Consider the following 16,427-nt stretch of genomic DNA (forward strand, 5'->3'; position numbering starts at 1 on the left):
AAAAAAAAAAAAAAAAAAAAAACATTTCACTTACAAAGTTACAACAGCAGCCAACACAGTCACAGAAAGAAAAAAAAAATCATACGCAGAAGGAACAAGCAGGGAGAAGAAAGAAGAAAAGAGAGAAAAAAAAAAATTAACTTACAAAGTGTTGTCGAAGTGAAGTTTGTCGAAGGAGATGCTGCCGGCGAAGGAGATGTCACCGAAGGCTGTCGAAGGCTCGCTGGATGTCACCGAAGGCTGTCGAAGGCTCGCCGGATGTCACCGAAGGCTATCGAAGGCTCGCCGAAGGTTGTCGAAGGCCGTCGAAGGAGAAGGAGATGCCGCCGATGGCTGTCGAAGTCTGTCTAAGGCTCGCCGAAGGCTTCGAAGGCTGTCGAAGAAGATGGAGATGCCGCCGGTTGTCGCCGGATGTCGTCGAAGTCTGTCGGAGGAGAAGAGAAGTCGCCGGAGGATGATCGTCGCCTCGTCGGACGTTGGGGCTTGGGGTTTTGAGTTTTGGAGGCAAATGACTCAGAGAGAATGAGAGAGAGAGAGAGAATGAGAGAGGCACACGGTTTTGAACTTTTGATTAGGTTTTCTTTTTTTCTTTTTTTTTATGGTAAGGGTTTTTAGTTTTTATATGATTTTTGATCCAATGCATCACATGTGCATCAGATTTTATACACGTCCCAATAATAATATGTAATTTGGAATCTTTAGAAAAACAATTTTAATTTTAAATTTTTAAATAGCCAGCACATAAGGCGACCGCCTTGCACATCAAGGCGCTGTAAGGCGTCGCCTTCGACGCCTTTCAGCGACTTAGTGTAAAAGGCGGCCGCCTTTTACACTACCCCTGAGTCGGCTGATTGCCTTACCCCTATTGGACCGCACCAGCGCCTAGGCGCTGGTAAGGCGTCGCCTTACGAGCGCCTTAAAAACTATGATCCCCACTGAAGAAGAGATTGGCTCAACATTTTTTTTTTTCCAAAGAAACAAGGTTCTTCCTTTATCAGTGATTTCAGGCCTTTTTGCTATTTGATCTACAAATTAATTGCTAAAGTCCTTGCCAACAGGCTCAATTTGGTGGTTGATTCTCTTGTGAGTGATAATCAATCTACTTCCATCCCTGGAAGAAGTATCTCCGTTGTGTTCCTTCTATGTAATTAAATTTTTAGATAATTTGATACAGAACCACATTCAACCGAAAAAAAGATAGACAGAACCACCCCCTACTTTGGGTGATGGAGAACCTTTAGGGAAGAAAGGGAAAATCAGAGTAGGAAGGGGAAGGAGGGGAATCACACACTTCACTGGTGCACAACTCTTCATTCAATAATCAAATCACTCTTCAAATCTTCAATCGATTATAGCCAATATATAGGAAAATAGGAACATGAAATTAGAAACTTAACTGAAATGGAAACTAGCCTAAACTAGGAAACAACTATAAAAAGGAAGCCACAGCAAGGAAATAAATCCTACTCCTACGTTCAAGTCTGGAAAATAAAAGCATGAAATAAAATACTAAGTAAACAACTAATTTTATTTCCAACCCTTGTTGGACCAAAACCCTGGGCTGGACCGGTTCTTGGCTCTTGGCTTCCAAAGCCGGTCATGCTGGTCCAACCAAGTAAGGGCAGCCGTATCTGCATCAACTCTCCTCCTCTGAAAAGAACTTGACTCCGTCGAGTTAGGGAAAGGACCGAGGAGACCGTCTGAAGGAATACGCTGAATGAAGAACGATCCCACCATCTTCTTGAGCTTAATTTCAGGGAGATCTTTGGCAGGATGAAACTTCATAGTCTTGTTGGCATGCTTGAAGGCATAGGTATTGGCATAGCCACAATGCTGTACTTTCTTATCAAACAACCAAGGTCGACCAAGAAGCATATGGCACACCTTCAGTGGGAGGACATCACATTGGACTGTATCCTTAAATCCACCAATAGAATATGTGACCAAGCACTTATCTGTGATTTTGAGATTAGTGTTATTCACCCAAGCAACCTTGTAAGGATTAGGATGTGGTTCTGTATTCAATCCCAGCTTACGAACAGCGTCTTCAGAGACAACATTAGTGCAACTGCCTCCATCAATGACCAAGGTTAGCAACTGGTCATTGCACTTCACACGAGTCTGAAAAATACTACTGCAGCGCCAATCTTCATTGTCAGTGGCCTTTTGAGTGGTCAACACATGATGAATGACATAAAAAGGATGTTGGTCTTCGTCACTGAGAGTGTCATTGACTTCACCTGTTGCACGCTCTTCTCTTAAATCAACTGTGTTAGAACCAAGTTGCTCTTCGGGAATATATGGTATGGGAGAATCCTTATCAATAAAAGCAACCAAACGGCTGGGACATTGAGCACTGATATGTCCAAATCCATGGCATGAGTAGCACCGAACTGTAAATTTTGAAGAATCAGAAGGTTTATCTGAACCACGCCGAGGGGTTTAGTATGGGCGAGTAGGCCGTGAAGATGACATTTCAGAAACATGTCGAGGTGGAGAATACGGCCGACTAGGTCGTGAAGAGGCCATAGATGTAGCACTAGCCTATGGTTTGCTAGATGACCTCTCTTGAGTAGGAGACTATTGCAAAACGGAACTAGTACCTCGAGAAAAAGTATCTGCAAAATTTCTCCGGTTGTATGGGCGTTTCAGACTTTCCTCAACCTGATATGCTACCTGTACGGCGTCTTCCATGGTAGGTAGTCGACTAGATGCAAGGGTAGCACTAAGTTGAGGTTGCAAACCATTGCGAAATTGAGCCACTAATACTTCTTCATCCCACTCAAAGTCAGAACGAGTGGCCAAATAATAAAATCTAGCAACATACTTTTCAACGGTCAAATTCTCTTGTTTCAACTGTGCAAACCTGAGATGCATGCGTTGCTTGTAATCAGAAGGCAAAAATCGCCGATTCATGATTTCATACATTTCAGCCCAAGTAGTGACCAAACCAATGCCTCGGGTTCGGTTCTGTTGTTGTTGCTTGATCCACCAGACTCAGGCCGTGCCTTTTAGTTTGGCTTATGCAAATAGGATCTTTCGAGCCTCAGTCAACCCGTACTATCTGAAGAATGTATCTAAACTGCGAATCCAGTCAAGGTACAATTTTGGATTATTGTCTCCATAAAAATCAAGGACATCCAATTTTGCTGTTCTTTCTGCTCCATCATCATGTCTACCAGTGCCATATGGTGGTGGAGGTGGTGGTGGTGGTGTTACTGACGGATCCTGTGGAGTGGTGTTGGAAGAATCCCTAGAGTGAATGTGACTCTTTCCTTTATCCGCTGCCACCAAACGATCAATAGAAACTTGCATGGATCCCATGGAAACTTGCATTGATTCTACCATTGTTTTTAGGGACGTGACCATGTTAGTGAGAGCATTAAATTTTGTATCAGTTTCTCCTTTATAAGAATTTAGCTGTTGAACAACTTCATTATTGGCTATCATGGTGATGATTAACAAAATAACACTCAAGAATATATGGTAGAATAGTAAATAACTAGAGGCTTAAAGGGCAGGGGCAAAATAGTAAATAACTTTTTTTCTGGTAAAATGGTAAATTTTTTTTTTTTGGAAGTTCAAATTAAACCACAAAAGGGTGTGTCACGTCACGTGTGGGGCAGGGGTTTAATTGGAAATAAAAAATATGGGACAAAAATGGGAATAATGGAGAAAGGGAGGGGTATTCTAGGAAATAGACAAATAATAAGGAAAAAAAAGGAATAAAATGGAAATTGTGGGTTGAGGGTTTCACCGTAAACCTCCAATGGTGCTCTCTCCTTGGAGATGAAACCAACAACGATGGTTATCAGCAGGTTTCTATGGCGATAGACGATCGAAGCAGCAACGGAACTTTTGGAGGAGGCGTGAACTGTGATGGAGTTCTAGGGAGATCGACTTGGAGATGAGATGCAACAGAAGGTCGTCGATCAAGGAAGGGTTTCGAACCAGAAACCAGGTACGGTTCTACCTCTCCTTGCTTCATCTTATGATTCTGTTCCGTCTTCTTCTCGTCTTCTCTCTTTTTTTATTTTCAGCTTCTCTCTTCTCGTCTCTTCTCTTCTACTTCTTCTTCTTTTCTTCTCTGCTCCTTTTCTTCTGTTCTTCTTCTGTATTCTTTCTTCTGTTCTTCTTCTGGCTTCTATCTCTCTCTCTTCTCGACTTTCCTTCTTCTTCGTCGACTTCTTTTTTTTTTTTTGCTGCTGTCGGACCCTAGAAAAGGGACTAGACCACGGAAGTTAGAAGGAAGAGGGGGAGGGGCGGTGAAAACAAAGGGGTCGATTCTGTAGGACAGAATCGATTTTTTTTTTGGTTCTCAGTCTCTGTAGGAACAGAACAGAGAATGGGAATGGAGAAAAGAGAGATGAAAGGAAGAAAGGGGATGGAGATCCTTCGGCTCTGATACCAAGTTGATGGAGAACCTTTAGGGAAGAAAGGAAAAATCAGAGTAGGAAGGGGAAGGAGGGGAATCACACACTTCACTGGTGCACAAACTCAACATCTTCATTCAATAATCAAATCACTCTTCAAATCTTCAATCGATTACAGCCAATATATAGGAAAATAGGAACATGAAATTAGAAACTTAACTGAAATGGAAACTAGCCTAAACTAGGAAACAACTATAAAAAGGAAGCCAAAGCAAGGAAATAAATCATACTCCTACGTTCAAGTCTGGAAAATAAAAGCATGAAATAAAATACTAAGTAAACTACTAATTTTATTTTCAACCCTTGTTGGACCAAAACCTTGGGCTGGACCGGTACTTCTTGGCTCTTGGCTTCCAAAGCAGGTCATGCTAGTCCAACCAAGTAAGGGCAGCCGTATCGGCATCATAGGGTTTTAAGTATCGGTACGTATCGTTCTGTATCGGCACTTGCCGATACGTATCCATATCGGCCCTTATCGACACGATATATAGAATTTTTAAAACCCTTTCGTATCGATACACACTGGTACACCACCGATACGATACTCTACGATACGTACCGATACTCTATGGAAAAAATAAAATTGAGTGAATTGTACGTTTCGGTACGTATCGGTGTGTATCGGGATGTATCGGTCGATACATACCGATACGGTATGATACATACCGATACAGTGCGCTAAAATCATATAATGGCCAAGTTGGGTCATTTTTCAAAAAAAAACACGATTTTTTGAGGGGTTTTTGTTCCAATGTTGCTACCAGCCATATTTCTCTTACTAAAGTGGAAATCAAGGTTGGGAACAAGGATTTTACATTTATGGGACAACTACAAACCTTGAATTCTTAGTGCGATACCCTCAATTTATGTTTATGCATTATACATATTATCAATAGCTTTTTTAACAAATTTTTTATCCAAAAATGTATAAAAAAATGTTTCCTATTCATTTATATGCGTATCTTAGCGTATCTCCAATGCGATACGATACCTTCTGATACGTATCTTAATTTTGGTTGACCGATACGATGACCGATACCGATACTTTAATCCTTGCCCCTACTATCCTTTTGAAGATTGACATTCATAAAGTCTTTGACTCCTTAAGGTGGGACTTCATTTCTAACATCTTGTTTGAGATGAGTTTGCCCCTTCATAAATTGGATCCATCACTGCATTTCCTTAGTACACTTCTCCATTATTATCAATGGTTAGTCCTGCTAGCTACTTAGCCCCCTCAGTTGTTATTCGCCAAGGCTTCCCTTTTTCCCCCTACATCTTCTCTTGAGCCCTCAAATTCGTTGTAGAAGTCTCCAATCCAAAAATGGACCAGCGTCTCATCTTCCCTTTGCCAAATGTAAATCTATCAGAATCTCTCATTTGGCCTTTGTTGATGACCTTATGATTTTTTCCAAGGCAAACCTCTTGTCGATTGAAACTATTATGGGTTGCTTGAGCCTCTTTAAAGGCTTCATTGGTTTTCTTTTTTCTGTATTATATCGTTTCCGCTTTTCTTTGGAGAGTCCCTGTTTTTCCATTTTTTGGTAATGAATTATTTATTCACTCCACACAACCCCCCCCCACCCCCCAAAAGGACAAAAATCCAAATACTTCTCTTTAATATTCATAATTCATCTCCTAGCCCCAACCCCATAAGATATATAAGTCTCGTCAGAGCCCATAGGAACTTTGAAATTGATGTCTACACCTTTGATGGATCTGATGAGGACAAAGGAGCTTTACAATCAATCCTAATCTTGATCTTGTTCAGTGAGGAAGAACCGAAGAAGTAATGAAACTTGGTGACACGAAATGTTTTCCTCATCATGCAACTTCTCAGTAATGGGGGTTCACTGCCTTAAGTTAACGCTCCAACCAAATCTAATGTCAAAACCGATTGATATTTCCTATACTATCATTCAAAGAGATAATTTCACTGCCTTATTATTACTATTATTTTTTTTAAAAGGGAAATTCTCTCACTCCCTTGGTACTTACCCTATATTTTCTCAGACTCCCTAGATTTTTTTTCCCTGATTACCTTAAAAAAGTAACTTAGATCTCTCTTTCTCCCTTATTACTTTTAAATTCCTAAATTACCCCTATCCCCCTCCCCTCGCACCACCTCTCTCCGGCATCTCCCCCATCCTCCAACCCCCCCACCACCTCTCACTCCTGGTTCCCCTCTGTTGTGACCTCTGCAACCCCCTTTTTTTTTCTTATGCTAACAATGGGTATTCAGGCCTTCGGCCTGACTAGTCCCGTGGGTCCATACTGACCCCACAACCGCATGGACCGGGTCATACTGAGGCTGAATGAGAACCATTCAATTTTCACTGAAAGCAGTGAAGAGCACTAAACACCCCCGTGTGAGTGGCCCCAAGGAGGTAAGAGGAGTTGAACTCAGAACTACACGCTTCCTGAGGTGAAGGTCCCTTGCCAACTCGGCTACCCCCTTGGGGTTCCCCTTTGCAACCCCCACCGCTTCTGCGCAACTGCAAATGACCTTGTCAACCATTAGACCTGCCATGTAAAGCGAGCAAAAGGACAGTGATTGCAGCTCTCTCTCTCTCTCTCTCTCTCTCTCTCTCTCATGCACACTTGCATGGCTTTCAAATCATCAAACTGCTCATGATCAAGAAGATACATTATTTGCAAAATCATTCAAATCTTCACACAAATTTTGTTGAACCCAAGTGTGCAATCTTTCATGCAGCCTTCATTAAAATACCGATTTGTTATAATCTAGCGACGGGAAAACGAACAGGAAAAAAATAGAGAACTAGAGAAGGAAATGGAAGAGATGTCATAGACTCTATGAATCAAAGAGCAACATAATATGATTTGAACTCCTCATTATATCATTCTCTCTCAATCTCCCTTCCCATTGCCGACAAAACTATGGTTTTCCTACCTTCTTAGACATACAATACAAAATGCAGCAAGTGGCAATAAACCATATCTAAATGTGAAGTAGAAGGGCACAAGGAAATTAAAAAGGTGTCTGGATTCCATTAAAACTTTTGTTGGTCCCCTGATGTTTGGTCCCTTGTCTGAATGCAGAGTTGTTCATTAGAAGTAATAGACGCCACATATAATGGGTAAAGGTAGCAGGTTTCCTTTGTTTAAGATTTTTCTTTGAATTTTAGAGCATCACTTAGAGGGCATACACTTCTAGTGCATCCGTAATCAGATTTTCCCTCCAACCCACTTGAGTTGGAAGGAAAAATTCAAAGAGAATAATGGTTCCCAACTCTCAATTGAAATTGCTTTCAATAATGGAGAAGTGGCTAAAAGAAAGCTTCCTAGCTTGTGAGACCCACTTCAAAATTCTAGTTTTTCTGGCCACCTGATGCAGCGACCTCAGGGCTTTTGCCTTCACCATAGAGCTCTGTTTATTGATCTCATCAACTAGAGGCAGGGAAGAAATGGGCAGAAGTCTTGTAGAGAAGGTAAAAGGGATTTGAGGAAAAAGCCACTTTGGAAGACAGCACGGGCACAAGAGAGAATGGGGATTGGGATTACTGTGCTGTAACCAATGTGCTTTTTCTTGCTTTCCATGGCAGCTGCAATCGTTGGGAGTTATGCAGAGGGGGTGCTGCCTGGGTTGGTGGGTGGGGAGATGCCAGAGAGGTGTGGTAGTGGGCTGTAATCGGAGGGGGCTGTCAAAGGGAAGGGGAACAGGGGCAATCTAGAGATTTATAATTAGCAGGGGAGGAAGAGGGATGAAAGTTTACTTCTTTGGGGGAATCAGAAAAGAAATTTTGAGGGGCGCAATTTGAGTGTATATATATATGGTATAAGGGAGTGAGAAATTTTCCCTCATTAAAAATCTGGCTGTTTCTGCCACATGGAGGGTGGTTTTGCCCTTCTTATTATTGGATAGATCAGATATCCTCTGGATTGGCTAGATGTCAAATCTTATGACCCATATTGACCATAATGTATCAGACTTTCGGACTCTATATAGCTTGTATTTTCAACGGAACCTTGTCAAAAAATTGATTCTTCAACCAATTCTTTAACCTTGCTGTGAAATTAAATTGGGCTGAGAGCTCAACAAATAAGTAGAAAATGACATGAACAAAAATTGATTGCCAACTACCACATGGTGGATATACCCACTGTGCCAGAGGAATGATTTTGAATGATTGTAAATGCCATTAACATAAAACTCTTCTATGTATTCGCCATACCTTGGTTGCTTATTGAGATGATTGTAAATGCATTGTTAAGCACATAGACAGGAGATGCCCCAAAAAAATCTGCTGAAAATTGATATAATTAGATATTGAGCGTAAACTTCAAAGTGCATGGCAATGTTATTGCAAAAATGCTACTGTGAGAAATTGACATATTGTGTAAATGCAATAATATCGAACAAAAAAAATTTTTTTTTTTTGATTAGTTTATATCGTTCAATACTGCAGAAGGGTTAGGTGCTTGTAAACTTCTTGGGGACAGTGGTCGTGGGTTGATTGGCTTCTTTCCCCCAGCCCCCTCCCCTCCCCCCAAAAGGAAAACTCCCAAAGAAAAAAATAGTCTCTTTGTAATTTGGTCTCTTTTGCATCTGGAGAATACGGCTGACCTTCAGAATATTTTGTAATCCGAAGTACAACAGGTCCAGAGGCAGTCACAGATTGGGGAAGCAGACCAAGGCAAACTCCAGAAGGTCACTGAAGAGCATCAGCAGCCTAGTGCTGATTTAACTGAGGTATCTGTTTCAGAGACCCCCGTCCCCGTCACTGTTGGCAACCACCCGGAATCTGTCAAGACTGAACCATCAGTCCCCACTTCAACATCTGGGTCCCCCTCCCAGGATAAGATTGCCAATGAATGCTCTCCTGCTCCTGGCTCAGATGACAACTCCCACAAATCCGTCCCAACTGAACAATCAGCCCCATCTTCGTTCAAGTCTTCCTTCCAAGATGAGGTTGCGAAGGAATGTGCACCTGACCCTGTCTCAGCTGACCCAAACTCAGACAAGACTGAACCATCAACTACCGTTCCAGCTGCTGGGTCTCCCATCAAGGAGAATGCTGCCATGACACACACTGATTCTGTGGTTGAATCTTTCTCATCTTCCCATGAAACATCTGTTTTGGATACCACTGATTGTCTTGTTGGATCCCCAGCTGAGACTCCAGATGATGAGAAGTTAGCAAAGAAACAGCGAGTGGACGAGGGTCCGGCATGTTAATAACAAAAGATAGGGTTGCATACTATAACCAGAGTTGGAGGTTGGCGTAGGCTCGTTACCTGTAGCTCCCCATGCAATGTAGTTTGATCCTTCAGTGACATCCTAGGCAATGAAGAGTGGTTTGCATGTTTCAGGCAATGATATATTATACTTGTGTATGAATGGTGTATGCACTTCAAAGCTTTTTCTATTTCTCTTTTCTGTATTGTAGATTTTTTAGTTTCCGAGGAGTATTAACTTTCTGGTAGAAGAATTAGGAGTTGGATCTGGGATTTGTACTGTTATTTTATATTTTTTTCAGAGGCTTGTTCTTTACCTCATTCTTTTACTCCATGTCTTGTTCTCGTACATGCTGTTATGCATTATTAAGTGGCAAGTTGTCTCGCCAAGCCATCGAACGGTGAGATTGGATTTCAAATTGTATCTGTGGTGCGCTGTCCCTTGTCTGTACGAGTTATGAGTCAACAGTTTGGCACCCGGGGAAGGTCCCCTGAGGAGGCCATTGCTAGGCCATCCTCCGGCCAGTAAGTAGTGATCCGTTCTGGCAGCAGAGGTAGCTCAAGCAGTCCATCGACAACTGACAGGTTCGGGCGTGGAACACCCTTCCCCTGGGGCCATGCACAGGCCTCAGCGTAGTACTTAACTACTTATATGATGAACTTCCTGGGTTGTGTAAATACCCATTACATGGAAGCTGGGTTGGTGCTTATGATTTTGTAGACAAGTGAACTACGAAGTCTCTTAGTCTTGCTTGTATTAAATCTCAGCCCAAAACAGAGCTCTGAAAATTCAGGACTATAAAACAAAAACAATTGTAGTGTTACCGAGTACCAGAGACCAGTGTACATAGGGATGTATGCTAATATATTGGGAAATATTAAATTGAATTAAGCTTTAAAATTTGATAATACCACTTCTTCTTTATTTAAAAGCTGGAACGATGATGATATCATTTTTTTTCGCTTGGTTAGGGGTGTGAAAACCGTCTGATGGGTTTAGGTCGAGCTGACGTGACCATTTGGCCCAAGAGCAGGACCTAGTGGTGAGCTAATAGGTGAAAACTGACCAAATTTTCGGAAAAGGTAAACCTTATGCTTCATGAGAAGAGAAAGGACTAGGAGTCCTAGGACTACGAAAATGCGCTCATTTAGTCCACATTGGAAATTTAATAAAAGTAGAAATGATTGAAAGTTTCAAATTAGTTATTATTGGGCTAATTGGTAACCTTAAGACTGAACGCAAAATCTAAATTTTTTTTTACTTGTGCGGTGTGCCCAAAACCAAAACTATAAAACAAAGGGTCGGTCGTCGACATTGAGTCAAATTTGGCCGTTTAGGGTTTGTGTGTGTGAAAGGAGTATGAGAGGGGAATTGGTGGGGTTTGATTTAGAATATGCTACTTTACCGCTACTGGTTTCTTTTATATTTTATTTTTTTCTAGATTCGTAGTGGCATGATGTATGTCGATTCAGTTCCTGTTGGCAGGAATTAACATTTCTGTTTTAGCTGTGACAGCCACTGATGACACCTGAACAGATGTCTCAAAAGCCACTTAACTTAATGATTGTCATCAAAGATAAAAAACTTCATGATGCATGTAATTTTGATGGAGTTTGGGTGTATAGGAAGGACCTCCTCAGTTGTAAATTTGGCTTATGATCAATAAAACTATAGATAATTTTAAGGGTCATGTAGCAGTTGGATAAAGTTCAAAAAGCAACGGTTACATCTACGGTAAGATTTTCAATTAGGTGGGCTAACATAATCCAAGATTTGTTTCTAAAATCGATTTAGTGGTGTTGATTATAGATGGAGTAAGGAAAAATGATCCAATAATAGTAAGTGATCTCTATAAAAATATTGGATTTTATTAGCACACCTTAATGGTATGAAATATATATTACTATGTGTGGACCTAAGGTATTCTTTCCTTAATGGGGAGGAAACCCTAATTTCTTTGCAGGGTTGGTCCCTACCCTCACCCCTATATATAGTTATCACTGACCCATTAGGTGAGGCTAATGACCTAGAGCAAAAGGGGAAGAGGGTAGACTAGACCAACATTGATCGTGTTGTACAAGGAGCATACAAGAAGACATTGAGGAGTTGTAATTCTTCGGCCATGGATTCAGGTATGCCTAAAACCTGACTATGTATTCGTTGTTGCATGTTTATCTGATCTCCATGTGATGTATTACAATTATATTTTCTATCAATGGTATCAGAGCGGTTCATGGAGACGATGGGCTGCAATTTTCTTCTAATTTAGTGTCTGAATAATTAACCGATTAAACACATCTTAAATGTTTTGACTTTTGATCCCTATTGGGAGTCGACTATGCACCATGATCAAATGTTGGTGTCTAATCTTCCTGTGCCTAGGTTACATTGGTTGGTAGGACCTTCTTTGGTCACAATCAGTGGCGTTTTCAATTAAAAAAAAAAGGTAATTAAATACCTACAGATCACAGAAGGGGTTTTGGGCGTTTTTCGATTCCATTTTATTTGGCCTCTATGATCGGGGATGAGCACCAAGATCTAGAAAGTTTTTGGCCAATGTTATGTTTTCCCGTGATTTAATAAAGGGGTTTAGTTCACCATTATTTTTCCGTGCTTCACTATGAGTTTTGGGGCCAGTGGTGCTTCGTTTAACCATCATTATGGTGGTTTGAATATGAAATTAAAACCCTGAAGCCGCAACTTTTCCTCTATCCTTTTGGGTGATGGTTGATTTTTCCTTTTCGAGATCTTCAAGATCTTGATCAATGGTAGCAGACCTTGGCACCCCAGTTTATTTGGAGCTATCGGCCTTGGGTTTTGAAAGCCACCGGAGGCTGCAACGTTACAATATGTTGTCAGAACCCGTAATGATTCAATTTTTTTTTTTTTTTATGAAGTTTTATTTAGCTTTTGTTATTTCCTCTAAGAAAGCACAAAAAGGTGTGGTTAAAGTATTCATTTGTTTTGGATACAGCTGTAAGTTGCATCAAATATATATATATAAATATATATATATAATTTCTCAATATGAGAGAGCCATTCTAAGTAGTATAAAACCAGAATTACTGCAAGCACTTCTAGGTAAAGGGGGGTTAATTAAAAAAAAAAAGGATGGAACGAGATGCTTCCTTAAAAGAACGCGCTTTGCCTCACCTATGATGAAAGGAATGTTCTATGAAAAAAAAAAAATCCAAAATAAAAATGAGTTCTAATATAGGTCCTTTGCGAAGGTGATATTTGTTTGCTTTCTCTTAACTAAGCCCCCTTTGCCCTTTATTAGTAAGGGTATATATATATATATATATGTGTGTGTGTGTGTGTGTGTGTGTGCGCGCGCGTGCGTGTGTGTGTGTGTGATTGTGGCCAATCCATGATTGACCTTATTATGCATAGCCCATGCATTTATTACCTTGATTTTTTTCTTTTATTATTTATGCAATTATAAGATAAATCTATGGGCCAAAGGATTTCAGAATTTAATAACTAAAAATAATAAATTTGTGTATATGTGATAAGGTCACATGACCAATTGTGATCGATCTTGTGCTTTAGAATTAATGTGAATGTAAAGTAGCTTCGACTGGTTCTGTTTTTGGGCATAGAGTAAATTAAGAACTAATGGGTTGTGTAAACTAAAGTAATAGATTTTATTGAACCAATGTTGTGCATTATATAACTATGATGACAAGAAATAGTTAATAGGTTTGATTAACTGCATGATTACTTATTGATCAAAATTGCCTCTGTGGTGTTGTACAAATATGTTAAGTAATCCAATCTATAATACAGATTTTATGCAGTCGGGTAGCTTTGGTAGTTTGATATGAGGATGAACCAGTTGAATATTTTTATGTTTATTGCATACTTATCCTTCTATAGTTCTATTGCTATGCACGATAAGTGTTGTATGAGTTTTGCATGTGAGATTTATATAAAAATAATCTTATGTTGCGAATTGATGTAAAAAATGGATTAGGCTAAATCAAGCATGACTTCGATGGGTCAACCTTGACTAAAGAGTGACCATCTAGAGGTCAATTCTTGAACAACCCTTTAACCCGATCAATAATTTGAATTAAGCATTGACTGTTAAGTTTGGTCCCATTCTATTATTGGTTTGTTTGACTTATGGTTCAGATGGTTGACTTGGAGATTCGGCCTAGTTGAACGTTGACTCTGACATTGACTGGTTTAATCATTTTTTGTTTTGGTTCGAGATTAAACCATTATGGTCTGATTTAAGTGTGAACTAGTTCTAGTTTCTAATATAATGGACTTTGTTAAAACAAGTGATGGACTTACGTTAAAATTCATTTCTTGTGTTAAGTGGGTTTTCGTTAAACTTCCTGAATATGGGTTATTTTAAGAGTTTCAGACTTAAAAGGCTTGAGTCCGTATCATTTTTAATGGATTCCTATGTTTTATGCTTGCATGTCATATTTGGAACACCCTATGATGAATAAATATACTAGAATTAAACTGGGTGTAAGTTTCCACACATGATTAACTGCATAACGCATTTCTAGGGAACCATGAAAGAGTGAGGTGAATTCCACCAAAGTGATGTATCTTATTTTTCCATGGTTTTTTCCTAGGGTAGCATAGTAGGTGACATTTGCTTAAAGATGATATCACCAAAGTTAAAGAAAATGACAGTAACCTAATATTTCTGATCCCAAAGGTGAGGGGATCTCAAAAGTTATTATTCTTTTCACAGTTAATACAAGAAAATGAGAGGACCAGTGTATTCTTGTTACAAAGGATAAGGATGCAGTTTCAGTTATAACTCTTGAGTGATATAATCATTACAATGAATGCACGTAAATCTCACCAAGTTGAACTTTGTTATTGGTGTGGTCTATTTAAATGACTTTAGTGAAAATTCTTTGTGGGTAGAGTTGACATCTTAAAGATTAATATGAATGATGATACATATATTCACATTTGAGATGTTATGATTCAAGATCATCCTACGTTGCTTATACATGTTGATGGTTTAATAATTATTTTCATCATAGTTTCAATGAAATCTAGTTTTGGAGTCTAATAATTGTATAGACCATAAATAGTTTATGCAAATAGGATCAGCAATTGATTAATTTTGATTTATTGAAATGACTTTTGAAATTTGTTTATACTGTTGACTATTTTGGACCGATTTATTCAAGCCAACAGTTAGATTTAGTTCTAATATGAACTGATGTTGACTCCTATAAATGGTACTTTTATTAGGCCATATAGTCCTACTCTCTTATATTAGTGGAAAAATAAATTATTATCCTATTGAGGGTAATAGATGCATTATAAATGTTTTATTATGCATACTACACTTGTCGTTTCATGAATTTTAAGTCAATCTGGGGTATTTTGATGTTATATTTATCATTCTTGGCATCAGGTTTAGTCACGAGACACATAATTATGAGTTTTGACACCACATTATGATTGAAAATATCACAAGTGCATTGTTTAAGTAATATTTCTTTGAATTGATATGCCCTATGTAAACTTGTGATAATGTGTAATTTTATTAAAAATTCATCGAAATAAAATAGATATATCGTACTTGAATGATTTAAATGAGCCCATTGAAGTTTTTTTTTAGTAGCTTATTGGTATAAAGCCTATGAAGTTGTTTACACGTAATATGTATCTAAGCCCATATTATTTTTATTTGTTAATGATTTATTGTTGTTTTGATCTAGTGAATTATTTGGTTCATGTGCCCCATCAACTAATGAACTGTTAACATACAGAAATTAAGAGACTTTATTGTGATTGACTTAAAGTTTATGGGCTAATATTTGTATTAGATATTAAAGTCATTTAGGCTGAAAGTTCATACTTGTATACAACTTCATATATCTAATGAATTATGAATAAAGTAACATATTTCATGTGTTTTTTGTTATCATGAATAAATGTTATGAACTTTTATATTTAACATGTTGTTATTATAGAAAATGTTATATTTAGATTTTTTATTTATTTATGGTAATGGCTGGAAGTACAAAACTGTTAGACTAAGAATGTACTCACTTTGATAACTGTTAAATTATGGTGTTACCATATTGACTATTAGGGTTTATAATGGGTTGCTTTTGTGGGCTTATGTTGAATATTTTATTAATTAAATACTAAAATAACTCATCTTGTTGTTTGCACCCAAAATCTAAACCCAGAGGCATTTAGTAGCAATCCTAGTCTATAGGTTTTTATAATTTCAGTGATTACGCTTCAACTTAGTGGGTTAGTTACTGAGATTGTGAAATTATTATTGACTCTTCGGGATGGTTTGCAATCAATGAGGCCATATGACGAACGATGTGCTTTTGTCACCACAGGTGAGTCTTTATTTGGTCAATTTCGCTTGATAGTGTGAGGGTGATGTTTTGGGATTCATAGCTTTGGAGGTTCTTGTCTTGCCACCACAGGTGACAAAATCTTCAGAGTAGTATTGTTTCGAACGTCTCACCGTATATGTGAAAGATTCCACTATGTGTTGGGCAATCTTGCCACCACAAGTATGACACCGATGACGTCGAATCTTTCCCCAGTTTATGTTTTCTTACAGTTATTGAAAACAACACTAGGATAAATCTGATTAATAGCCCAATTAGTCATGTTTAATTATATTGTTGGGAAGTTTGATATGCCTTCTGTTCTTGTATATTGTATATTTTGGTAAATATGTATGATTATATTTGTTAGCTTTGACTTTCCAGCTATTTTTTGTAAAATTTTGAATGGTTCCAATTTTAAGGAATGAAACTAATCCTTTAATATTTCTCTGG

The 16,427-nt window shown here is 38.7% G+C and overlaps 1 protein-coding gene across 1 annotated transcript in view; it reads left to right on the forward strand.

Annotated features, from left to right (window-relative positions):
* The window catches only part of LOC122093125 (myb family transcription factor PHL7-like), a 41,107-nt gene extending 31,146 nt beyond the window's left edge, over positions 1-9,961 (forward strand). Inside the window, exon 7 of the mRNA XM_042663374.1 lies at positions 9,055-9,961. Coding sequence (XP_042519308.1) covers positions 9,055-9,633 — 579 coding nt within the window. The 3' untranslated portion in view covers positions 9,634-9,961. The remainder of the gene's footprint in view (positions 1-9,054) is intronic.
* Positions 9,962-16,427: the final 6,466 nt, after the last annotated feature.

Source organism: Macadamia integrifolia, chromosome 11 (genome assembly GCF_013358625.1).
Source record: "Macadamia integrifolia cultivar HAES 741 chromosome 11, SCU_Mint_v3, whole genome shotgun sequence".
NCBI lineage: Eukaryota > Viridiplantae > Streptophyta > Magnoliopsida > Proteales > Proteaceae > Macadamia > Macadamia integrifolia.